At 46.6% G+C, this 26,969-nt stretch overlaps 1 protein-coding gene across 3 annotated transcripts in view; it reads right to left on the bottom strand.

Moving 5' to 3' along the window:
• Window positions 1-2,446: 2,446 nt before the first annotated feature.
• Window positions 2,447-26,969, bottom strand: part of VEPH1 (ventricular zone expressed PH domain containing 1) — an 84,124-nt gene continuing 59,601 nt past the window's right edge. The window contains exons 10-14 of one of the 3 annotated variants that reach the window (XM_050902563.1): window positions 25,312-25,446; window positions 19,295-19,412; window positions 7,633-7,832; window positions 6,379-6,407; window positions 2,447-3,488 (exon numbers count right to left, since the gene is read on the bottom strand). In XM_050902563.1, the coding sequence (XP_050758520.1) occupies window positions 3,068-3,488; window positions 6,379-6,407; window positions 7,633-7,832; window positions 19,295-19,412; window positions 25,312-25,446 (903 nt within the window). In that variant the 3' untranslated portion in view covers window positions 2,447-3,067. The remainder of the gene's footprint in view (window positions 3,489-6,378; window positions 6,408-7,632; window positions 7,833-19,294; window positions 19,413-25,311; window positions 25,447-26,969) is intronic. The other 2 variants (XM_050902564.1, XM_050902565.1) reach the window with 2 other exon arrangements.

Raw genomic sequence — 26,969 nt, 5'->3', positions numbered from 1 at the left:
GGTGCACCTTCCCGAAAAAAACCCGCTTTTGGTCTTCAGCATCAGGCTTGGATTTGACTTCGTGTGTTTTAGAGGCATGAAGTGTAATAGAAGGTGTGAGTATTATAATATTGTATTATTGGCACAAGGCACACGTTGCCTGATTCCATGTAAACGACAGGGAGCGGGACGGAGCTCCGTGCCGGGGAGCTGGACCCGGCCCGGCCAGGCGACCTATGCAGATCTCCATAGACTGGTCCCAGATGGGCTTTCAATATTTTCTGTAACTAAATGTAGCTGTAACAAAGTTGTTCTGATCGCTTGGCTACATTCTATGATCTAACGCTCATCTCTACGTTTTAGTTGTTACAAGAATTTTCAGGCATTTGAACATTTCAGCGTCTCTCCGGAGCGCCGAGAGCATCGGGAAGTCTGGAGCTGGTTAAGGCGTTGCACGGGCCATTGACAGAGGTCTTCTCTTTCCCCTCTGACACCGTTAGCATCAATGCAAATTTATCTTTTAGATCTACAAACCCATGGCCGGCTTTAAAGCCCTCCCTGATTTTCCATCATCCAGGAACGCTTCAGCAACCGCTTTGTTCTCAGCCGCTGGCCGCGCGGTGTGACCTATCAGCACTTCTTTCTCCAGTCAGCATGGGAATGCTGGAAATAAAATATTGTCTTTTCAGACCAGGGCTTGCTGACCTTCCAGGGCACGGGCGTCAGGTCAGTTGTTCGACACGCGTTAGGAGCCCGGGCTGGAGCGCTGGCTGGGACGTGCTGGAGAAGTCCCCGGGGCGGGAGGTCCCCGGGGCAGGAGGAGGGCTCCAACCCATCAGCGCTGGGAGGAACCAGGTCTCAGGAAATACTGGAGACCCTCGAGCAAAGCAAAACAAACATACGTGAACTCCCGCAGGAGTCGGGGAAGGAGCACGAGAACATAAGGAAGGAATTACCAGTTTTGTTTCGCTGTCTCAAAGAGGATTTGGGGAAAACGTGGAGAGTTGGAAAAGACATGAGTTGGGATTGGTCCAGCTGGTGCTCGGTGGCCGAGGAGGAGGAGGGCAGCTGGGCGGCACAGGCCGGGGGACGGGGACATCTCCGGGCTGGAGGGATGCTTTGGAAAGGTGGTATCAGGGCTACGGGTGGGCAGCGTGGTGGCACCAGACAGGTACATCATCCCTGCCACCAGAAGGTCACCAGCAGAGCCTGGTCACCTCAGATTAATCCTGCCCCAAACCAATTTTGAGCTTGTTTGCTTTTACTTCCCACCCCGCGCTCACTGCACCCTGCCCACGCGTGGCTACAGCAGAGCCACAGCGCGCACGGTCTCAGCGTCTTTCTGCCAGCTCCCTGGTGCATCGCTGTCCCCCGGGGCCTCCGTAAACATCGTCGTCGGATCTGGGAAATGATTAAAAATAATGGGGAAAAAACCAAGCAAAGAAACACAGACACCCCCACAAAGTGCAGGCAACTAAAAAGGGGGACACGGAAACAGCCAACAGCCTTTCAAAGTTTAGCCTAGCTTTCATTTCACTGTAAATGGAAATCCATTGCAGTGGTACTGCTCCAAGGTCCATGGTGTTTTTGATGGATCAGGTTGAGAAATACCTCTCTGGAGCCGCCGGCTCCGGCTGCTGCGAGGGACCGGGCAGCCCTTCGCTCTGACCTGGCAGCAGAACTCAGGCACTCCTATGGTACCATAAACTAATTTTTTCTCATTCTAATTCGAGTAAATGCTCATTACCAAACACTAGCATCTTACCCGTCAGCGTAACAAATTACAGAGCTCTGGCAGCCGGAGGGACAAACACCGGCAACACTCAGTGCTTGCAAGTTAGCAGACTCCAAAGATAAGTATTTACATGGCATGCTACAAGACTCCAAGCTTCGGGCCGTAAACCCTGCCGAACAACTGCATCAAGGAAGCAGGCACCAAACCATCAAGGTTAAATCCCTCGGATCCCACTCCCTCCACACCTTTTCCAGCCCTTCCTCAGCTTCATGCCCGTCTCCTCCTCCCCGCGCACACCGCAGCCAGGACAGGGTAAGGCAAGGGAGACGGCCTGCCCGTGGCTGGGCGCCTCGGAGGCAGCCGAGCATCCCCGCTCCAGCCCCGCGGTGCCAGCCCTGCCCCAGCCGCTGTCGTGGCCCCGTTTTCCCAAAGCGAGAGAAATTCCAACCCCGGTGGAATAACATTTCTGAGCTGTCCTGGGCCCCACTTTCAGAGCCGCTGCCCAGCAGCAGCCCCAGTGAAATCAAGAGAGTGGAGGACGTTTAGGATGGTGGCAAATTAAGTCCCTCTTTTTGGCAACAACTTTTTGCAAAAGATACATTTTTCTAGGTTGGAAAATTTCAAATTTTATTTCTACTCAGCCTTGAACAATCTCTGAGTTCATTTCTTCACTTGCAGACTTCTCATTAATTCCCCCCCCCCCTTCCTTTTTTGCTTTCAGTCTTTCCTACCCTATTTCCTCCACTTTGGAATCATTTGAGAGTGACAAAGAAAATCAAACAAACCGGGAATTTTCCAGTTTTGGAGAAATTTTGGAAAGTTACAGAACAGAGAAGACAATTAAAAACAGAAAGGAAAATAAGTTTTAAAAATTACATTCAGTTACGAAGGGGAGAAAAGCAGGAAAGAGAGGGAAAATCAAAACAGTTAAGTATTAAATCTTTAAAGTTGCTCAATTTCAAACCTGAAAGCAGCAGCAAATCTGATTTTTTCCACAGGCACATATAGACAGTAAAAGGATCAAGTACACCGAGATTAAATAAGAAGGAAAATTATCTTTTTACAGACAGAAAGCGATTGAGGGAAGCAGAAAGTCCTTAGGCGCTCGAATGCTCTCGGCAGTGTCTACAGCCACCGAGACCTTGTGCATGGCAGAAGCAAAGGCTGAGGGGCTGGGGCCCAGGTTTGTTTCTAACCACGTCTCCTGGCTTGCAGGCCACGAGGCTGAATTAAAAAACCAAACCTGCATTTCACACGCGGACGTGGAAGCTGCTTCTACACCGGCAAACGTCCCAGTGCCAGGGAGCGCTCCTGCGTGGTGGCACTCCATCACCCGGTAGCGTTATTGATGCTTTAGACCTCTTGCGCTGCACAAGGCTCTCCCCGGCCCATGCTAACGCATGGTCTTCCCCACAGTTTCCCATGGTCCAGGAGCCGGCGGGGCTTTTGGAGGTAAAAGAGGTCCGCGGTATGGCAGTGGGATGCTCTGCGCCGGAGCAGTGGGTTTGCTGGCATGGCCACGGAGGTGCCAGCAGCTCTACAGGTAGGTGGTGGCCTCTCGGCTCTCCCGCTCTCTAGCCTGCGCGACGGCAACGTTGATGCACTGAAGCCACTCCTCGGCGTTCTTCTCGTCTTTGGCCTTGAAAACGTAGGTCTTGCTGTCGGTGAAGATCTCAAAGGCCCGGGGCAGGCTGCGGTCCCTGCGCTTTTTTGCCACCACTTTAACGCTCTGCACCTTGCTGAGCTCAATGGGGCAGTCGTCGGGGTCGTCTTTCTGAAACACAGGGAAGACAGACAGAACCAAGTTCATCTGGTAGAGCTTCCACCGTCTTAATAAACAGTTGATGTCTCTAGAGCTGGGCTTGTAAACACTGCTTGTGCGGGCAAATGCACTGACGGGGACTTCCCAAAAGAGCCTTAGGGGAGTTAGAAACCCCCCTCCCACGCAGTGCCACGCTCCCCTGCTGAAGACCATTGGGTTTCATGGGCAGTCGTGGTCTACTGCACCCAAGGCCAAGGGTCCGCACTGGTGCCCATGAGCTCTTCCCCCTCAGCATCTGCACTTTTTAGTTCCAGCTTCAGCTGTTAACATGGGCTTGGATTTTCCTTTCTCTGGCTTTTAATAACGGTGACCTCTGTCAACGGTGCCAGGCACAACTAGTGCCAACGGCAAGTGCTTCCCAGGTACAAAAATCTGCCAGTCCTCGGGGACTGCAGAAAGCTCTCTTCTCTTAAGCAGTGATAAGTTGTTCCCCTTCTCAGAGTCTCCACCCGAAAATGGAAGCAGCAACTCCTTTTGTTGGTTTTGAAAACAGAAGAGATACCTTGAGTCTGACCCAGGAATGTGAGGGAAATCATGGCATTTCTCAGTGGGGAATGGAGAATGCGGGACAGCTCAGTTGCAATTGTGTTTGAAAACGTATAAAGGAGGTATGTCTAGGAAATCTTAGTGTCATTGTAAGAAATATGATGCAGGGAGCGTAGGAGAGAGTTGTACAAAATGATGGAAGTTTCCTGCGGGAGAAGAGATTCGTGAGCTCATAAAAAAAAGTACGAATTGGGTCTCTAGGTGAGAAGTTTAAGCCCAAAGCCCTGATTCCTCAAGAATATTTATGTTTCTCCTGTTAAGCTTCTTACACTTTTTACCAAGAGGAGTAAGGCAGATTTTCCAAAAGCTTTCTGCTCCTATCATACAGGAAAGGTCTGGACTGATCTGAGAGAGAATTAGTGGTTCATTATCTGGCAGGAGCTGAGCATGCCTCGGGAGAGGCTGCGGTGTGGGAACTGCTGTCTCCAGAGAGGCTCTGCCTGCCCCAGCTTCATCTGCTCTCCCAGCAGGCCAGCTCTGAAACACAGGACCAGAACTGGGCAGGGAGACTTCTCCTGCAATGATGTCTCAGTCCTTCTGGGAAAGAACCAGGAACGTTTTACTGTTCTAAGGAAAAGCTCATCTGAAAAGACCATCCAAAAGAAGTCCCAAGCCCAATGGCTGTGATTGCTCTCTGGGATTTGATAGTCCCCTGCCATGATCTGCCATTTTTCCACATCTATAATGAATACCTAGGATGCGTTTCCCGACTTTTGGAGCCCTTCTGTGTTGCACACATGCATGTTATTTGCAGTCGAGGTCTCCTACATGCCTGAAGTGCCGTAATCCCTGGGTAATCCCCTCCTTTCTGACTCAAACCAGCATTGAAGTCCATCCCTTGACTGGAGCAGCTCTCCAGCAAGAGAGGCTGGCGTGAACCCTTCGGCAGGGCCATGGGCTGGGTGAGCAGACAGACCCCTCTGGGACACGGGAGGTCCCTGGGCTGTGAACGGCAGGGACAGCGCAGAGCCGTCATCGTCCCGGCACAGCTCCGTCCCCTGGTGTTGCCGTTGCTCGTTCTGGGATGGAACATTTATTTGTCTCATTTATTTTTTATCACCGACCCTATTCCAGACCTGAGTAGTTTTCTTTATATTGATAATTTCCCACCAAAATGTTCAGTTCTGACCAAGCGACTTTCCATGAACAATGAAGTTCATCTCCAACTTCACATGGGAACAAATGTTTCCAGAGCCGTCATTGATTCCCCATGCATGACCGCGGGACCACAGCAGTGGCCCACCCTCCCCTGCTTCCACAAACACCAGTTAAGGCTTTATCGACAGCATTAAGCTGGCTCTGCGCTGAAGTCTGACCTGGGATAACCATTATGAAAGTTTTATCACAGAACAGGCAAAGCAACGCTAGACTCGAGAACCAAAACTTTGCACCCCATGAACCAGACCCGTACGCTTAGAAGCCTTTCTAGGAAAAATGATATACTCCCTTCATTACCACACAGCGTTTGACCTCAAGTTGCTAAAGAAAGCTGATTGTACCCTAGGCACATTTCTGTGGAAGGAGTTTACCACAATTTTCCAGGAGTTTAGGATGTGGCTCTTTTTCGGACCTCTTCTATTTTGGCTTTCTCCTGCCTCCCCTTTACCCACTGGCCATGCAGTTGCTTACACAGAGCGAACATTGTCCACATGGTTACTCTGACGAAGGGAAGGTTCATGGTGGGGCTCCAGGAACAAGCAGGCACAGCCAGCTGGCCATCTCACAATACCTCCTCTGTGTTAGGTTTGTATTTTTAAGTAAGCAGCATATAAAGTCCAAACACCCAGGCAGCACTCAGCCCTGCTCTGCAACGCCAGGGATGACGGGGCAGAGCTGTCATGCTCAGCCAGGCAAGCACCGTCCGGCCTCGAAGACTGCAACAAGCACCAGATGCGGCTGGGCAGGAGCCTCTGCCACTGCTTTAGCTGGCCACAGCCTGTAGCCCCGCATCTTGCAATGCTTTCGGCACCCGCACCCGGCCAGCGAGGTGCGGGGCTGGTCCTCCCGCCGGGTGCCGGAGGTGCGCTGGAGCGGACCTCCTGTGGGATCTGAAAAATCAGACTTTTATTGTCCAAACCCCTTCCGTGAGGCTTCAGACCTCCAGCCCTGCTTAAAGGGCTTAAAATTTTGTGTTCGGTGTCTGCAATGGTCAGCCCAGGGCACGTGTGCAACCTAAACTGGTGGGCTCGGGGTTGCTCCAGGCTGCAACCCAAGCAACGGTTAACGGCAGGACTTGACCCTCGAATTTAGGCCAAAAATGTAGAAGTTACAGGATATAACACGCCAGCTTGAAAGCCTGCTTACCCAGGCGCAATAACCCCGCTGCTGTCCCCGGGGAGCTGGACGCCAGCCTGCTACGCTGACGAACCAGTCCAGGTATTTGTGTTCAACTTTAAAAAAAGCAAAGCAGCCTTGAGTTTGCCAGTTAAAAAGGGAAAGCTAATCTATATGAATTACGCTGTGGAGAAAAATCTGCTGTTAAACGATCTGATCTGCCAGCTTCACCCGCCTGCGACGCATTGTACGTCCCCCGCAAGAACAAGGGGAGCACTGAGAATGCAAATCTAAGGAGGCGATCACATCCCAGAAGGAATCAAGGTGTTCTGATGTGCCTTATGCCTGGCTTGTTTGGAGTGCTAATTAAAGCCATTCTGTTAAACATATTTCTATAAGCCAATTGACTTGCTAAAAAATGATAATTATTCTGACACGCTTTCAAAAGCGAGCATCAGCCAGTACTGAGCTGTAGCTATGGTACATGTATGGATTAAACTGGCTACAGAATCTCAACCAAAACATCAGAAAAAGTCACTAGAAAGTAAGGAAAAGGCTGTCTCCTGAACTACTTGCTTTCAGAAGGATGGTATTGTCCCACGAAAGGCACGTGTTCCTCCTAGGCAGGACACCCTGTTGTATTTCTTATAGGAAGGGCCTCAGGAAGCCATTTAAGAAGCTTAAAGAGCTCTACTAGGTTTCTATACAAATAAAGATTATTTACCAGAAGTATTAAGGTTTGGCTATAGTTAGAAGATGCTGCTATTTTTGGATGATCTAAGAGTGACCCAGAAATGACAGCTCGCTCACAGCACGTTGGCTGTGGCTGCTACATACCTTGCTGTCCCATGCCATGCACTTTGCAAGTGGAAAAAATATATTTACCTGAGCAGAATTTACTGAATTCGTGTTTATTCAAGGAAATAAAGAATCACTGGTCAAGACTGGAAACTATATTTTAACCCCCTGTAATTCCTTCAGGAAGAGAAGCTTTTGCAATATCTGAGAGGTGACCCTGGGGTGCCTCGAGGCGGAGAGGACGATGCTCGGGCACCGCTCACCAGCTAGCAGGGTGTAAATTACTGAGTCGCAGTGCTGAGCCCTGGGCATTTGTTGGCCGAACAAGAGCAGCGCCAGTCTGACACTGAGCACTCCCGAAAATCTCACGCTCTCGATCCAGAGGGAAAAATGTAACTAAAGCTGGAGGGCAACCCCTTGGCTGAAGTTAGCCATGCGGCGTACAGAGACCACGGGCAAAGCTGAGCAGTAAAAAAACTCTGGGAAATGGCGTTGGGGAGGAGGGAAAGAGAGAAATCAAGCTGATGGGCTTCTGACTTACAGATTTTCCTTTCCGAAAAAGCAGCTGGTTGCCAGCCAGAGTGAAGTAGCGCGTTTTCCACCTTTTGATAAACTTCCACCGGACTTGCTTCTCTTTAAGCTTGCCTTCAATCAGAGGTTGGCCATCCTGATTTACGACTGGGGAGGTGAACACACAACGAGGGGGTTATTTCTGTCCTCCCTTTGCCCCAGCTGAAAGCCAGGCTTTTGCTGCGATGCAGGAAAGTTTTGTTGCAGTTTAGCTGTGTCAGCTCCAAGACTACATTCCTCCCGACCTCAAGCATTCAGCTGTCACTTCAGAGAGACATTTCAGCCCTTAGTCATGTTTTGCTTGGGAGGCCTAGCAGATGGAGCTGACAGCTCGGACTCCTCCGTCCATCACCGTTTCTATTCCCTTATCCATCACGTACTGATCCCCACCATTACGCCTCCCAATTGTTCCTCAGCCCTGCAATAATAATTTATAATTTCATGGAACTGAAAATAAGCATTTATGTTGTCTCTGAGGCTTTAATCCACGCTGCAGAGTTCAGTACAGTTATATTCCTGCTGTGGAATATTATGGACAGGAATATTTCGAGGATATCACTCTCCATTAACCGCAATAGCTTGCTTCATTGCAGCAGCAGCCCGATGGAGAAGGAATTAAGAGCCAGAAGTGGGACGTCCACGTGGGGCTGAGAGACCAGGCGCTGTCCCACTGGAATGACTGCCAACCTCTCGTAGGTAATTCCAGCCCAGAAATGTGACTTTTTGCTGAGAAAGGGGTTGGTGAGTCCCAGGGCTTTCTCCCTCAGATGTGACCCTTCCCGTCCTCACCCTCCCGAGACACAACTCCTTCTTCCCTTGGGAAAGGGATGTGTTTATTATCAGCCCGCCCTTATCCAGTGTTCGAGCAATAACCTAGCCCTGCATTTTGTAGAGGTCACTCCCTGTTACATCTTTATTATCTTTTCTAGTTCTCTCTTTGGGAATATTTCAAAAGTCATTTAACGTTAGCAATCCGCTTTGTAAAAAGTAATCCTTCCAACAAACCCAGAGTTACTTACTGTAAATCTCCTGTAAATCTCACAGCACTGACCGGCTGGGAATGGGATCTTTTCTATCACTTTTGCATTTCTAAAATAACACAATTTATTTTGACATCTGGACTGCCAAAGGCCAGAGCAACTCACAGCTCAGCCCCCAGGGACCCGGTGTCTGTCCTGCTCCCTCAGGAACAGTCAGGGTCTTTTCATCATGTTACCCATTGAGGACATCGATGTTTTTACCGTCTTGTGGCAAAATTTACTTACAAACTATTAGCGTGTCATCGGCCAAGAACACTGCCTCGCCTGTACCCTGGGTGGTAAGGGCTCAAAGAGCTTTTCTGCCATGCGTGCGTGTAAATGCCGGCCTTACAGAGCCTACTTTAAATACAAGATGGGTAACTCTGCCCAAGCCAAAGGTGAGGAAGGAGGAGAGACACAAAAGCTTCTGTCCCCGCCAATGACCTGCGCTACAGCGTGTTGCCCAAGAATAATCTAAAATGTAATTAAAAATACGTAGCGTACAGTATAGAGTTCAACGACCATAATGACTGTAATCAGCATGGAAGCAGAAATACAGGCACACTCAGCCACCTTACCTTCAGCTCAGCCACTTTCCAGTCCGTTCATCTTCTGTAGTGGTCTGAAAAGTGGCTTCAGTTTGCCTTAGAAAAATAACTTATGTTTGTCACTATAGATTTTCCTTCCATCAATTCCCTTAAAAATAAAAACCAAATAAAGTCTCTAGGAAAGGGAAAGAAACCCTTTTTTTTTTTCTTATTGCAAAATTATCGCTACATTTAAAATTAATTTCAGAATTCAAAGCACCGCGTGAATATTGGGAAGCCTTGCGCTTTCATTTTCAGCGCGTTTATAAGGTTGTGGCCACCTCTGCCACCAGCCCTGTGACCACGGTGCTCACCCGTGACCAACGTTCACTGGCACACACCTCGGCTGGAAGCATGCGAGGTTTCAGGAGCTGGAAGAGCGTTCCCAAACCTTGCACGCAAAAAGGAATTTTCCAGCAGGAGAAAAGCCCAGCAACCAAGGGGATCACCATGGGCTTTAAACCACAACCGCAGAGGAACCTCAAGCCACTGCCCTTCACGTACGGAGCAAACAATGTAAAAATTCTCTAATACCACGGCTGGTTTTCTTTTTCCTTTCTCTTCTATTTTTACACCGATAGACGGGACATGATGGATCAGAGAGGCTGAAGAGCAGGCCAAGGTGTAAGCAGTCTGCGAACGGATGTTTTTTGATGTGATGTTTGACTTGGAGCCCTTCCCAGCATCTGTCAGACGGTCAGATATCCTCTGGCTGGCCGTACTTGCATACCTTAGCATGAAAGGTTATCCACAGCAACGCTTTTTCTTGAAAATGTTTGCTATTGTCTGTGCATGAGCCTTTCCGAGCCCAAAGCGCAGTAGGTCGGCGTGATGCTGAGGACGCGAGGTGAGCGGGGTGGCCAGGCGCAGCCACCAAAGGCAGCACCTGGGGTTTCAAAGGCTTTATGGCTTTTTGGACACGTACCTCTCTTCACTACCTCCTGTCTGGTAGAGGGAAAACAAACAACGCGAATACAATGCATCAGATTTAGATAAAGAATGGGTTTTTTTCCCCAGCGTTGTTTATATTGGCAGAGGGGCAGGCTTTGGGGGTCTTCAGCGTGTCCTATTTCAATTTCCTCAAGAAAGACTGTAAATATTTCTGTCTCTGTAGATAGGGAGTTTTTGGAAGGAGGTGGACTGAATGAAAAGGGGGGTGGCCAAGTTTCAGCTTCGATGGGGAACTGCAGCTGCAATTTCCATGATAAAAACAGGTCCTCGCAGCCCGCTGCATCCCTAGCTCGACGCAGCAGCTCTTTTCTGTATCTTTGCACGCCAGCACCGATGCGTTACACCACCCAGCCTGGCACGGGACAGAGTAAAAGAGAGGCTTGCTTTCTCCCTGCCTAATTTTTGTCACTGCAAAATGGCACAAATTTACAGGGAAGCTGGTTCGGGGCTGCACCCATTTCACAACACGCTCTTTAGCGGGACAGAGCCTCATTTTACAACGTGCCCCTTAAAAGCTTTGCAATTTTGTTAAATATTGTTTTCAGAACTACTACAGGTACATATTTTCACTTCTTTTAGAGATTTCCTCAACTGGCAATCTTTTCTCCCCAGCCCTTTCAGAGAAGCGCGGCCGGGGTGGGGGCTGTTTTCAAATAAATATTCACTTTATGTGAAAAACCTGGAGCTGGGACCAAGAAAATGCAAAGCTGAGGGGATTTAAAGTCTTCCTGGGCCATGAGGACGTTATGACGTGCAGTGATGTGGTGCTTCTGCGATAGCTCTTTGCTGAGGGTGGCTGCTGGCAGCCTCTGTCCTGCCTCCGCGCCCTGGTCTGCTGCTGGGGACGTGCACAGGAACAACATTCCAGCTGATGGATCTGGGGCTGGATATTACATCTGGGATGGGGCTTTTTAAACCCTCCGCTGAACAGGCTGTGCAGAGGGGATGGAAAAGGCCACGGGGAATCTCCCTGCTCTATGGCAGGGAAAACCAAAACAGGGCAGCCCAAACTCCATACATCCCTCTGCCTCCCTGACGGGGGTTCCTGAAACACTGATCCAGGGCAGATGCCTTTGTGAAGGAGCCTCGTGCCACGCGGTCTACGCTGAATTTACACTCGTATAAAACAGATAGAATTAACTGCTGATGAATCAATGGCAAAAAAATCCTGCATAGGCACAACTCCCCATTTTCTAGGCAAGAGAAACGATATCCTGTGGCAAAGCTCCCTAATAACAGCTAACCCTCTTCAAACAGAGCAGAAAGCAGCTGACATCCAGCTCACACAGGTAACAAGATGCACACCAGATATCATCAAATGCCACTGAACAAAAAAGTACTGGAGAAAATTATAATCCATTGTGAGCAAGGAAAAAGTTGGGGTTTTTTTTCAGATAAATTTGTTTCTGCAAAAAACCTGGGTCCATCAGGCTTGAGATGAGCCTTGGCTTTTTCACTCGCGCAGGACCATGCGGTCACGTCTGCCTGTGGCTGCACTGATGTCCCATTAGAGGGGACACCATCTGCCAACAGCAGCTTCATGGGGGAAAACCTACTGGGAACAGAAGGGCTGTTTTTCTTTCTAAACAGCTTTCTAAGGCTGTATCGGGTATTACCTGGCATTTCTGCAGCTGAGATTTGCTGGGATACCCATAACGGGCATCCTTAAGAGTCATTCCTCTTTGGGAGCTGAGCAAAAGGACAGAGCCCTAGGGCCGGCACGCTGTCCAGCAGGTCTGAGTACAAGTCCTCCTGCTCTCGTACCAGCCACTTCATCTTCTGGTGACTTTGTGCCCCATTTATAAAATCAGCATTATAATTTGTCAGATTTGTGAGAACAGATAAAAAATTTTAAATTTTCATAATTACTTTTAAACAGCATCTAAGCTGATACTTTGCTTATTGTGCAAATGCCTCATCAAATTTCTAACGTCATGACGTACAGGGTAATGTCCCTGTCATTCCCATAATTTGCCATTCACATGTGCACTCTCTTGGTGGAGGATGTTTTCTCACCATGAGAATATGCGGTTTGGTGTCAGGAAATTACCGTCTCGGTAGCATGCGGGTGATAACAACAGGGCATGGCTCCATATCGTCTCCCAAGATGAAGTGTCAGAACCGCTATGACAAAGTCTTCCCAGTGAGAGACGGAGAGCAAAAAGCTGTGAATCTGAGAAAGTCAAACCAGCAGCACCAAGTAGCAAGCTTTCCTGGAGCGTGCATAAAAGAAAGAGGAGAGAACTTTAATAAAAAATGACAAAGATAGGACAGGAAAAGAATTTTTACTCCTACACGATAACAAGAAGGAATTCATAATGTGCACGGTGACTCTCAGAGCATGATGACAGCTGTACAAACATCTAGATACAGCAAAAGAAGGACTTGATATGAAAAGACAATTGCTCAGTGGTTGGGTCTTGTGCATCTACCTGGCTCCTGGTCCCACAGGAATGGCTTCGATACTGATTCCAGTAGGAGCATGCTTTAACCCAAGCTAAGGAGGTGTGAAGCACAAAAAGTTCAGGGACCAGAAGATACTGAGATGGCTGGTGGTCAGGAATGCAACATGAGAAAGGAACTGAATGTGCAATTTTGACCTAAAGTGGATTTTTATGGCCAAAATCTTTCAAAACCAGGATTTACTAAAGAAACGCTGATCTCTCTTTAAGCGCCCGGTGGCTGGAAGCAATGCTAACAGAGCACTTCTTGTGTGCTCATCCACAAAGAAGCCCATGGGGAATTCTGATGTCAGCTTCCAAAGTCGTCGTAATGAATCTGATGCCAGTATGTCTGAGGGTCTGATTAGAAGAAAAAGATTCATGAAAGATAAGAATGAAGCTCTCTTCCAATATTTTTCTAAGTCCTTTTGCTTATTTTCATTGTGGTTAACTTCGCAGAATCACAGAATAATTCAGCTGGAAGAGAGCTCAAGGGGTCTCTCATCCAACCTCCTGCTCAAAGCAAGGTCACCTATGGGGTCAGACTAGGTTGCTCATGGATTTATCCATCCAGGACTTGAAAATGTCAACAACATCTCTAGGCAAGCTGTTCCAATGCTTGATCGTCCTCATGGTGGGAAAGTTCTCCCTTGTCGGCAGTCTGAACCTCTCCTCTTCCAATTTATGCTTGTTGTCTCTTGCCCTTCCACCACACACCACCGAAAAGAGCCTGGCTCTATCTTCTTGATGACCTCCTCATAGTTATGGACAGACTGCTATGAAGTCCCCCTTCATCTCTGCCCGCACCAGCCCTTGTCCCTCAGCCCCTCCTCACAGGGCAAGAGCTTCAGCCCCCAAACGTCTTGGTGGAGCCTGTCCCAATCCTTACTGGGATTTTACTCAGTCACCGCTGTAGCCATTCAATATCTGCTGTGCGCAGAGCAGGAATAAGTGCATGGAGCTCTGTTAGCAAGGGAGATCATGAGTAAATCCGTACTGCCTCAGAAATGCAGGGCTTTACTCTTCTGGCTGAACTCTTCCCAAAACCAAATTCAGCAGCTGGTGACCCCCACTTCTTTCCACGGCAGAGCAGGGTTATTTGAAAGAAGTATCTGCACTGCTAATACAGTTAGAAGATTTTTTTAAAAATGCAATCAGCTGCCAATTGGAGTGTGCACATTCCTTATACACATATTAATTATTGGAAAATTCTGTCTAGTTTTGATTTCTTCACCTTGCATGAATAAGGACAAATTAAAAGACTTCAGGAAAGTCATAGAAGAATGATTTAAGACTGACCTTTCATACGATTATTCATATCACAGGAAACTAATGAAGTGTATTCTCCTTAATTTGCCCAAGCAAAGATCAAGATGTGACATGATGAAGTCTACAAATAGAGATTTTCTGCATAGCAGGGAAGGGCGTAATGTGATGCAGTGTTTAGAGAGAGGCTAGAAATAAACCCACATTTTAACAGGGTGGTTAAGTTACCTGAGCAACAATTTAGGCATGCCATGGGTTCTCCTTCACTTGACTTTTAAAAATCAGGTTTGGACATGTTTAGAAAAATATGCAAAAGTAATACAGATCAAAGAGAAAACATTTCTTTGATATAAGCATTATTGGACTAGATTCTTTGACTATTGTTTTATAGAAGGTCAAACTAGGTGATCACATCATCTCTGGGTTTGAAATCACTCTGTGTGGTGGTATGCTGATATGTATGATGAGATCTTTAGCTTGAAAAAATGAGTTAAAGGATTTAAAAGGTTATATTTACTCTATTTTTGTCATTACTTTTTTTCTGCAGAACACACAATAAAGCTAAAAATATTACCCAAACTCAAAATGAAAAATTATTTACTATAGTATCTATTGCTTCCTAAACCACCTCAATATAGAGACACTAACTCCAAAATCAACTTGACCCTGAATAGTGCCCATTGATGTAAGTGTCCATCGGTATTATTTTCTATTAATTGTATCTTACTTTCTTTGCAGAACTACAACGCATCAAGCTTTAAGTAGTTTGGGTACTGAATAAAAAGTAAAAAATCCTCCAAACTCTTCCAAGATGAACTCAAGACAGATAAAAAACAAAGCATTAAATCTTGCATCTGATGGAACACATAAAATCATCCACAAGAATTCAGTCCAATCGTGAATGATCTCGATGATAATAAACTCCTAGTAACTTGAAAGAATGGAATGTGTGGGTGGCAAGCAGATGAAGATAAATGCAATTAACCTAAGGGAATATGGATTCACGCTCTCTCATTAATCATCACATTTAGTTTTGTTGAAAACCTGGAAAGGACACATTACGGAATGCCACTTTTTATAATTTTCAAGCAAGCATTATAGCTGGGATATTTCAGTTCACTAGATAATCACCACTGCTAGCAAAAGATAAATGTATTCAGAAGTTAATATGGTGTAGGCTGTTCTGAGTGAATTGTTTTTTTGAAGAGGAATTCATAAAAAACCCCTCAGTTTTACCCGAATCATTGCCCATGGGCACAACGTCTCTCCTGCAGCCCACAGGGATTACTGCAATTTCTTTGTAAGCTTCCAGAATAGGGAATGTACTGCAATTCCCTCCCCGGCTATCAAGTGGTTTTACTGAATTTTTTTTGTGCAAGAGCTTGTGAAGCCAACTGTCAATACAGGAGGTTATGTTGAAATGGGGCTCTTAAAGGCCAGCTTTTCCTAACAAAAGGCACACACTGCATTTACCAAAATTTCAAATGCCTTGTATCTGTGCTTGAAAGGTCGTCATTTAAAAAAAAAAAAATAAAATAAAAAAATAGTATAAGCTGGTTTTCCTAGCTCTGAGACCAGCTGCACAGTCAGGGCACGTACGTGTATTTGAGCAGATGAGTAGGATTTGTGGGAATGCTCTTCCTGGGTGGCAGGAAAAAACAATTTGGGATGATTTAACAGCACTTCTGGAAAAGTGTGGTTGTATAAGAAATGCTTTGCAATCAGAAGAATGCATGAGAAATACTCAAACTTTCTCTGGGTTAATTGCTACTTTGGGTACATCCACCACATTGCTTAAGCATAACTGCCTCTCTCCTCCCAAACTCAGCCTCCAAGTGTAGTCCGGCTCCAGAAATCCTCCCAGCTACATCCGAAAAAGCCACCATTGATCTGGCATCCTAAGGCAAGATCGAGGCTTTAAGGCATAATGCTTTCCTAAGTCTGGAGGATAAATGGCATCTTGCAACACGGCATCCAAAAAATGCAACAAAACCCAACGTTAACAAAAAACAAAGGACAATAATAGAAAAAGAATTTCCCTCTGAATTCCTTCTTTAAGAAGAATTTGGTTGCTAAACAGCATTGCTGAGAGGAAGAAATTACTTTCTTGTCTTCCAAAAGTATTTGGGATTTCAAAGGGTCTGTCCCACTGTGGAATGAAAATAAAAGATGTTTTACAGCCTTTACATTTCTTACCAATTCAAGGAGACCTCTGAATCCTTTCTTGTGTCAGATCTTATAAACCCAAAAAGACCCTGGAGTGTCTCCCACTCTGGTACGACTTTTCCCAGCTGCCACAGCTCTACATCACCAATACTAAGGTGAATTTGTCATTCGCCTGCAGATTTTTATTCCATTGAACACGGTGTTCCACATTCCTTTCCTACGCCTGAGCTTTCGTATGACCCATTCAATACTTTATTTTCTTGGTCTTCTAAAGGCTTTTAGAGCTGAGAAGCAAATCATGATATTCACAATGTGCCTTTCTTACAAAATTTTCTTCAAACTGAGACAAAGAGAGTAATTGCTCATAAAAAGGACAGTTACAGTCCAAAAATATTCTGTGCCCAATTCCTCCTGTTCCTGACCATCCTCAAAGGCATCCCTGAACTCTCAGCCCTAGCTCTAAAACAGAGGGTAAATGGTGATTTCGTAAATGCTGACGTTTATTAAAGTCTTCTCCCTCCTCTCCTGGGCTCTGGCAGCAGAGACAGGCCGGTGGCTGGGCAGGGAGGACAGGCTGGAAACCTTTCTAAACAGGGGGGAGGCAGGCAGACCTGCAAACTCCAGGCACCACCCTTGGCGCCTTCAGTGCTTGAGGAGGGAAAACCTTCTTCCAAATGGCCCGGCATCCTCCGTGCTCTCGAGTACTCGTGGTACTCAAGAAAAAGAAAGCAAAGTCTCAAGTTATTGCATCTGCTGAGAAGGTAGCATTTCGCTTAACGCCTTAGTGCTGTATTTGCATTTTTTTTCCATTGGGCTTTAGTTGACATCATACAGATATAAGCGAGAAAAAAGGTAAATCTAAAGAAAAATTACTTGGTTTTCCACTCCTAGAAGAGGCAGTATAATTTACAAGGGCCTATATAAGTACCAGCACATAGGAATGAAGGTCTAATTTGTACCCAGACCTGCTGGGCAAGCCTGATGAGGGCAGCCCCCCCTCGCCCAGCTGGCCAAGCGCTCCCGCATCTCCATGCAGAGCGGATTTTGGCACTTCTTGGGAAGGGCAGAACTGCTGCGCTGCCGGGTGGAAACCGCTCGGGCCGGAGGGCAGAGCTTTGAATATATTAAACCCTTCTGTTGACCCCAGTGTGTAAACGGAGAACCACACTTACACACTCAGGGAAGTGGGATCAGCAGATGCATTTCATTGCAGCCTTTTCACAGCAGCTAGGGAAAACGGTGAACCCTTAGAAGAGATGTGACCTTCTCCCTCATCTCTGTGGGATATTGCGACACCAAACCTACAACGTACAACACTGCAACGTGATTTTTTCACCAGCCTGAAACAACGATGAATAAGCGAGAGAGGCGGCGTGCCAACCCGCCGCCGCAGGCACTCCACGGCAGGCGTTGCGCTCCCACTTCCCAAGGACCGTTGGCGTCAGGCAGAGTACACAGTTTACCCTACTCGAGATGTTTACCCTACTCAAAGCTCTGCAAACAGACTCAAGAGCCTCTGGCCAGCAGCACGGAGATGGTCCCCGCTTTCGGAAGCTCTTGTTGTACTAACCAAAGAGCACTGAAGAGCTCGCTGGGAATTGCTGCCTGCTGTCGCAGTCTTTTATTGCCGTTTCCCCTGACTTCAGACCCATTTGAAAATACCAGCTCTATACTGGTCGTACCGGTGGGGTCTGGATCTCAGTCCCAACACCACGCTCCTGGCAGCAGAGCTGGGGTGCTGCGCCACGTGGACCTCCCCGCACCGCGTCCTGCTTCCAGCCCTTCTTAGACCTCTCCTTGGAGGACACGGCGCTTTGGCAGGAGAGCAACAGGGAAGCAAGGTGTTAGCTGTCCTTTGATGTCTCCAGACTAGTGTCACCAGCAAAACCCATGGCATCAAGAAGGAAATGGTGCCTCACGTCATCCCCAAGCATGGCCTTTGCCACCTTCATCCGGTCTGTTGACTCTAACCCAACTGCCCTAAATAGCTTTCTACAAACACTCCCCTTTTTGGACTAGTTAAATATCTTTGAAAATTCAAAACAAAGCTATTTCATTAAGCTTTGAAATTTTAAGCAACGCAGACTCATTTTCCTTGTAGCTTGACATACATCTATCACTGCTGTGAGGGGCAAACCACAGTAAGACCACGGTACTGAGATGAAATTTCAGCTCAAAGCATGATTTCTTTTATGGTCGTTGAGTCCCATGAGAGTTGTGGAAGGAGGAAGATGGTCTAACACCCATGAAATGAGCACGGGCAGCCCGGCCTGCAGCAGAGGCTGTGCCACTCTTGCAAGACTTACTAAATTCAGGGTTGTTGAAATATAAAGAGATGCTAGCTGTTAAAATAAATAGCTGAAACAGTCAATTATTCAAAGGCTTAGCCAAAATATTCAAAATTCTTGGCCAGAATTGTGCAGACTTTTACAGAGTGGCAAAAAACATCTAAGAAAAAGGCCATTCCTCTGAATTTCAGTGCACTGATCTAAAACACATGGGTATCAGAAAGCTTCAAAAAAAAGCTCACCAGGATCTTTTACCTGGGAAAAAGTGTGTTTTCCACTCACCCTGTTTTCTAATATAGCTGAAGTATTACGGCTGTTCTTAAGCATTGCCTTGCTCCTAATGTGTACTATGGATTCCATTCTATTAAAGCAAATAATTCTGAGAACAAAGCAGCCATGAATCGGGCGTAGTATCTATGCCAGTGTCCCCTGACACTTGGCACGTGTGCAGTCTCCAGGGGACCTGGGACGTGGTCCAGCAGATGCAACTCTCTTATCTGGACACTACAAGATGGGTGCAGATCCCTCCCACTCCCCAGGGGTTAGCAGTCATGCAGATTTATGAGTCTACATTAATTTTGGATTGTATCCCTCTAAGCATACCGCAAATAAGGTTTGTGCTTGACTCTTATCTCTCATCAGAGATGCTGAGACGAGAGGAGTTTAATGGAGAATTCCAACTAAAATAGACACTGCCTGTGCTACGCTGGAAAGTTTGCTTTCCCTTTTCCCCAACCTCTGCCACCATCACCAGAGGCACAACGTTATCCGTGAGCTTCGCTCCATCCTCCACTCACCACAACTCCTCCACCACCACGCGCAGCCCACCACCGACGAAGGCAGACCGCTTACCTGTTGCCTTTTCCGGGTTATTGCACATGAAGCACTGCCAAGTTCCCGCTTCCTCGCTGTAGCCGAATAAATCAAAGAACCTCACTTCTTCCAGGTGCATCTGCACGTGGTCCAGGTCCTAGGCCAATAATGAGAAAAACCGAACTCACTCAGGAGGCGAACCGCTGCACTGTTAACAGCTCGTAACCCGAAATCACAGAGGGATGCACAGCGGGCGCCGACGCGTGTCCTTTTCCATATGTCTCCTGCGGACAAACAACCTGCTGGGGCAAACGTGCTAAGCAGGACGTATCTCTCTCTCTGTCATCAGTAGCAGCTAATATATAAATTATATATTAGTCTGGAGGAGGCAGAGGACTGGTCTGGGATTTTTTTTTTGCCTCTTCGACACTGCTGCCAGCAGTGCGCTCAGCAGCCCTGCCCAGCACGTTTCCCACCAGCTGAACCACCTTTATTACCTCCAGCCCTCTCTCTGGATTTTGTCAATGATCCGGAAGGCAGTGGTCTCTGCTAACAGACTGCAGTGCTGGGGACTTCCTCCTGTCCAACTGGATCCCCCATCAGAGCAGGAGTTAGTGGCTGGGGATCACTTTATTTTTATTTTTTATTTTTTTTTTTAAAGAAAGAATAGAGGCTCTGAACCCAGCCCCCTGTGAGAAGCACTGATCTGGATGTTTAATATGAACGTTAACATGAACATTTCCAAAAACGCAGCAACAACAGGACTGATTTAGCTCACACAAAACATACCCAGGTAAATGTGACGTTATTCTGCCAGTGACAAGCCAGGGAAGTAAGGATTATGCATCTGCAAAGTAAACTGAATGTCTGACTTGATCAGAGAGACCTACAGAAAATATACAGCTTCAAGTATGGGAAAAGCTGGAGGATACTCCTTTTGAGGCAATTAACAACACTGTATAATTCAGTGTATTTTAAACCCCGTTATTTAATTTTAAAACAGATTGTGATCTCACACTTAAACAAACGTTGGTGTTAAATAACAGCAACCAGCTTACTCGCTGATGACGCAAAGGGAATTGCCAGGACCGCTTAGAAAACGCTCCTTTTTATTTGCGTGGGGTCTTCACAGATCTGCAACACCGCACGCTGCAGCCCAAAGAAAACACGGATTTACACAGTCAGTGGGGAAAATACCATCCCTTGCCAGGGACATTAGTTCATTGCACTGAACAAGGCTGTGCAAAGGACGGAGTTGTTCGATTCGGGCCTTTTCAGACAAGCTTTAGCGAAGGAGAGGGAGCGGGAGGCCAGCTGGCTCAGGGAGACCCGGCAGCACGGCATCTCTCCTCCCCAGCCTCTTTCAACCCGGGAAAAGGCCGGGAAACGGCTGTTTTTACAAGAACCGAAACACCCAAGCCCACTTCAGACCTCCGGCCATTGCTCCAGATAACAAGCTCAGCCGAGCCAAACGTCGAGTTTTAACTTAACGGGGGCTCTCGGGTGCCCCCACCCTCTGCCCACCGGAGGCCATGTCCTGATGGATTTTAGGCTGTCTGAAGGAAAGATGGCGAGGCAGAACAGGGAGCACGACTCACATCACCTGAGAAGCTCCAAACAACAAAGGTTTTCTTCCCTTTTGTCCTGGTTTCAGCTGGGATAGAGTTAATTTTCTTCCCAGTAGCTGGTATAGTGCTGTGTTTTGGATTTAGTGTGAGAATGATGTTGATAACACGCTGATGTTTTCAGTTGTTGCTAAGTAGCGTTTATACTAAGTCAAGGATTTTTCAGCTTCTCATGCCCAGCCAGCAAGAAGGCTGGAGGGGCACAAGAAGCTGGGAGGGGACACAGCCAGGACAGCTGACCCCAACTGGCCAAAGAGCTATTCCATACCATATGACATCATGCCCAGTATATAAACTGGGGGAGTTGGCTGGCAGGGGTGGATCGCTGCTCGGGAACTAACTGGGCATCGGTTGGCGAGTGGTAAGCAATTGCACTGTGCATCGCTTGTTTTGTATATTCTAATTCTTTTAATAGTAGTATTGTCATTTTATTATTATTATCATTATTTTCTTCCTTTCTGTCCTATTAAACTGTCTTTATCTCAAGCCACGAGGTTTTTTTGTTTTTTTTTTTTTCCAATTCTCTCCCCCATCCCACTGGGTGGGGGGAGTGAGCGAGCGGCTGCGTGGTGCTGAGTTGCCGGCTGGGGTTAAACCACGACACCTTTCCGGCAGGAACATGCAGAGAAATGGGCTTCCCAACACACACGGGAAGACAACGATCACACGACGAAGGTCTCGGACACACGTTGGCTTTGGTTGCCAGAGGGTGCTGCAGGGCAGCAGCCCCACAGCCTGGCTCTTCTCTCTGTCCTCGCATGGGAGCTGAGCGGCCAGGCTGCAGCAGAGAGGTCCCCTGCACTCCCTGGCTGCCTTGGTGGGCTTCTTCGGAACGCTGGGCTGTGGAATTCCTTATGCCTCCTGCGCCTGTTCGCCGGGGTCAGGGCTCTATCTGTACCTCTGCGTGGTCGGCTGCTGGGCTGCCCTGCCCCAGCACGCTCAAACTGGCTTATACTGGGGATCATGAGTAAAACTTGATCATTTTGCTCTATAACTGCTCTTTGTACATTGCTGAAGTTCTTATTTTCCTCCAAAAAGGAATTCTATACATTCGAGGAATTGAGCTGGCTGCTGTGCTGTGCAGCAGGAGCGCTGTGCAGCTTCTCTCCGTATTTCTCCAGCTGGTCGGTCGGCAGTGGATCCGACAGTCCGAGGCTCCCTGCCTCCCTTCAGATACTTGGTGCCTGGTGTGGGATCCTCAGCAGATCCTCCCTGGGCAGGAGAGCCGAGTCCTCAGGAGGGACAGGGGACGGCAGAGCAGAGCCTGGCCAGCAACGCGCCCTGCCCCGACGTGCCCTGATCCTCCTCCCGCTGTGGCATCTGGGAGGACACAAGATGGGCAAAATAACGATGGTACTGCTCTCAGCGGGTCTGTGCAGGACGTTATAAGGGCACACGGATGACGCTGAATGGAAAGCCTAGGAGCTTCTCCATCCTGTGAAGAAATCTTTTAGTGGCTGCAGTGAGCCAGCTCTAGACTGAAAGAGAACAAATATCACCAAAATATCAATGCCGCAATCTTTCTTTTCCACTCTGTACACTAGTACGCTTGAAATAATCTGCAGTAAGCCACTTATTTCAGGAGGGGAAGCACAGGGAAAAAGCCTAATTGGAGAGGAGAGATTTATCTCATCCCCGTGCTCCATCATCTTGAAAACTTCAGTGACTCCATTGTGAAAACGTGGTGCTTCTTTTTGCTGCGTAAACTGAGCTAGCAAACAAAGGCAAGGGAAGAACAGAACTAACAAAGGCTTAAAAATGTTAATTATTCTCTTGCAACATTGCTCAACAAAAGACTCTCTTAAGGCATCACATGGGGCTCATAAAGTAGTCACTATCTCACTCTTCTGACACAGCACGAGTCAACACAAAGAATTCAGCAATGAGCTCAAAACCGGCTTAGTTTTTGTAATGTGGCCTGCGTGTACTTTGATAAAGAACTATGAAGCAACCGAACGGATATCTGTAAGGATGTACATCTGGAAACGCTTTACTTCTGGCACATCTCAAGCCGTGTTGTATAAATATCTTTTGTGACATGAACAGGCTGCCCAGTGAAACACAACATGCTTTCTGTAAGCCAGGTATTCGCTGCAATTCCTTGCACACGCGTCCTGGGCCAAATTCAGAAATCGCTTACGGTGATGTAAATCTGAAACTATTTCTCAGAATTTACTCTGGAATAAATCATTGATGTAATAGATGTTTCTCCAGGTTTGCAAAATGCTTTAGAATACATACTGAAAGAAAGTCTAAATTCATTGACTCTGGATTAGCCACAGGGCCAAAGCGGAGTGATTGCAGAGCAATTTTGTCTGAGCACAGAAATTCCTCAGTTCTGATAAAGCGCTCAGACATTGCTGTCATACGACGCATAAAACTTAATATCAAATATAATACAGGATGCCAACGCTGCATTTATATCAACAGATTTCAAAATATTTTAAATTAAAAGTGCTACGCTTATTGAAACAACCACACCCCCGTAATTTTTCTTTCTGCACTACTGGCAGAGGAATAATATTAACAACTACAATAATTTTGTCAAATCATTCACAATATTTGAAGGTCTATTAGCAATGGGAAGAACTTCTGAAACGAAAATTTCAAATTACTGCAGAAGCTTAGTCTGTCAAGCAAAGTAAGGACTAGGTCAGGCCGGGAATGCTCTGGCTAGATTTTTTGGGGAATGTAAAAGCTAAAGGAACCCTTCCTTACAGCAGGCCTAGGTCTCGCTCCCAGAAAGCTCAGTGGGACTTTTCTCAGTAAACTGAATGGAAATTGCACTAGAAACAAACTCAGGTTCTGTATTAATAAGCAAAACCAAAACAGAAAGTAAATGCAGCAGCATACTGCGGAGACCAAGACTGAACATTAAAGTCTCTGACGATTTCAGATGCATTACATCTGCCTGACTGTCTTCAGCCTTCGAAGGCTGTTAGGCAATCTGCAGCTCCCGGAGTTTCCAAACTTCAATTCACTGCTTAATTCATTAAATCAGTGAAGATCAGTATCTCATTTTCCAGCTCTGCTATTTTGGGAACTCAAAGATACTCTTACTGTCATGGAGTGATGAAAGTTCCCAAAATAGGCCAAATGCTAGTATCTGAGCAGTAGTAGGATTATGCAACCGATGCGCTGGAGACTAATCACGTTTCTAGGGTGTTGGACGTGTTTTGTAGACTTTGTGTACATGATGCACTACATCTAATCCTACCCATGAAGGCATGCTCTTCCCTAAGCTCTTTATTCACCCCAAACTCCTTTACACTCCACCAGCTCCGACTTTCGACTAGTAGATCTTGGCACAGACTCAAGTTAAGCCAGTATTGAACAGAAAAGCAGTTCTAATGCCTTCGGATGAGTCAGGCCAGGATTTCAATAGCAGCTAAAATACTTAGTGCAAGCTCCACTGTGTGTAAGTAAAACTGGCCCATAGGCTGGGTCTCAGATGTGGGGATCCCCTACTCCTCTTACAAGCTACAGCAGGAGTTCCCACTTCAGTGCAACATTATCTTGGGCGTTCAGAAGCTGTTTCTAACAAAAGTCCTGTCTTTAAATCAGCCATAACCTTAGTAAATTAATCTTATTCAGTCAGACATCTTCATGCGTACAATATTCTGAGAGAGAGTATTTTAAAATCATGTTTGACAATTCATTTCATCCAATTGAGCTGGATGGAGATGTTCAGGAATAAACAGATATTTGCTTTACAATCCTACAGCGTCCTTTTCCGAGAAGCCTGATTAATAGCTTTGAAATAGCATGCGCTGAAATCCCGGAGACAGTAAACAGCTTTGAAAGAATAATCTTTTAAACTGATGGGGGTAAGTAATGGTGCACGTGCAAACGATCATTTCCATAAAATCCAAGTCTGTGTTTAACTAGGTGAATTTCCAAGTGGCTGCCAAACAGCGCATAGTGGCAGCTAATCTGAATCTAGAGTTTGAAACGGCGAGCAGGAAAAAAAAAAAAATCCATATGTAGCATCACTAGTTTTCATCACGTCGGGAACAATCCACATACAGCATGCAGGAGCGGGTGGAAAACAAGCCTGGAGACCTTTCAAAGCACAGTACAAAACAACACTGTGGGCCCTCTGCAGAGGTTGAAAATATAATGGCTAGTGAACATTTTTCAACCTCCCCACAAGCTGAGTGCTTCAGATAAAAGGGAGGTCAGAGGCACGCACTATGGATTGCCATATGGCCATCCAGGAGAAGAGGACTTGGCATGTCAGTAAGCGCAAATGCTCGGAAGATGCCAGAGCTAATGCAAAGAAGGGGAAGGGGCAGGGAAAGGGGTTTTGTTTTTCACAATTTGAGCACAGCAAAGACTTGCTGTAGCTATTGTAAAGGTCTTTGCACAGCTGTTCTAAAAGTCAGGGCAAAGTTCTACTATTTTTTTTTTCTGAGAAAAAAAAAAGCTTACCTTTTGGTGTGGAAATGTAGACTGGATCATGGCAGTTTCAAAACTGTGTGTCCCCTTGAGCTGTGTCTTCTCCCACAGGGCCTTAAGGACTTGCACAGAATTACTCTGTATGGACAAAGGTTCTGCAAACAAGCCCTGAAGAAAATGTTGAAAACAGGATTTCAAGCATTTTTTACTTGGCCATTAACAAAGAGCATCTTGTTCTTACAATGGGATAGCCACGCGAATAACCAGGGATGAGTTCATTTCTCTGTAAGGAGTTATGATGGATCAATATGCACACAATTAGATAAATCCTGAAATATTTCATTTCTTTGGGGACTTTTTTTATTGTACATTACATGTCTTTAAGGTCTGTGGCTCACCAAAGATTATCTATCAAATACCACTACGCATAGCAACTCACATGTCATTTTTGTATTGAAATAACTAGTTTATCAAAACATTAGCAGCACTGGCCTCTGTGAACCAGGTGTAGATCTCAGTCACATGCAACTTTTTGGAAAAGACATGCCATTTACCAGTTAATGTGAAGAGATGCTTAGCACCGCTGCGGGTTTGTACGTGTTTATTTGGACCTGACCGCAGCTCTCGGTCCTTGTGCGGGGAAGAGTCACAGTGCAATGTTTGCGCCTGCACCGAGCAGACAGTGGGATGAAATGCAAGAGGAAAAACTCCACAGAACACATTCAGCACAGATTTTGCTGGCAGAGAACAGGAATTTTCATGCCCTGAACATTCACAAAACCAGATGAAACCTGTGTTGGGTTGGGTGCTCTCACCTCCAAAGCTCCCTATTTTAAAGGGCAGCAAGGATACAGCCTTATCCTGCCTTGAATTTTTCTAATATTTCAACAGTATTAAGTTCCTCATTGTATAAACTGCACACAAAGTCAACGTTACAAGAACACTGCTGCAGCTGAGAGAGCTTAGCATTTCTGCCTCTACTATATCTGCTACATGATCTCGTAAATAAAAAATGCATTTGCACGCAGGAGCCAAGTTAAGAGTGCACAAGCAAATCTGATTTTTCCGTATTTCAAGTATTTGATTTCGCAATATGAACAACCTCCTTTTAACATAGGTTTTCCTGGATGGACGTTCCTTCTTCTCTTTCTAAGCAGAAACCCAGCAATCCTAATCCCACTGTCTGGCATCCAGCTGACACAGACACACTTCAGTAAGACTCAACCAGGGATTTTATTGTGGCCGAGCATTTTTTTTCCAGCTAAGCTGTCAGAAACAGCAGGATCATTTTGTCCAAATTAAAAGGGAGCAGCAGTCAGCTCCGGGCAGCCACCTGGCTCGAGAAAATGGCAGCCCAATTAGTTTGTGTTTGGCAAATGTACGAGCGACTCTAGGGAAGGTGTTAGAAAGGGAGGCGTCAGGCAGCCCCTTGCTCGCTGGTGCCACCACGGCGGCGTGACACTGTCCCGCCTGATGAGGGAAATTAAACCATAGCTCATATAGCATTAGAGGATTATTTTAATGAATGAATCCATGAAATTAAGCATCCTGTCCATCAAATAACCTCTCTAACATCACCCCTTATTCTAATTTTGTTCCTTTTGCTAATCATCGCTTAACCGTAAGACAATTTCTCAGATCTTCACTGACCTATGCTTCTCTTCCTACTGCCCTGCAGTAATAATTTGCCG

The sequence above is a fragment of the Gymnogyps californianus genome, chromosome 10 (assembly GCF_018139145.2).
Source record: "Gymnogyps californianus isolate 813 chromosome 10, ASM1813914v2, whole genome shotgun sequence".
In the NCBI taxonomy this organism is placed as follows: domain Eukaryota; kingdom Metazoa; phylum Chordata; class Aves; order Accipitriformes; family Cathartidae; genus Gymnogyps; species Gymnogyps californianus.
Note: the sequence above shows the minus strand (reverse complement) of the source record. Positions and strands in the feature narration are given on the sequence as shown.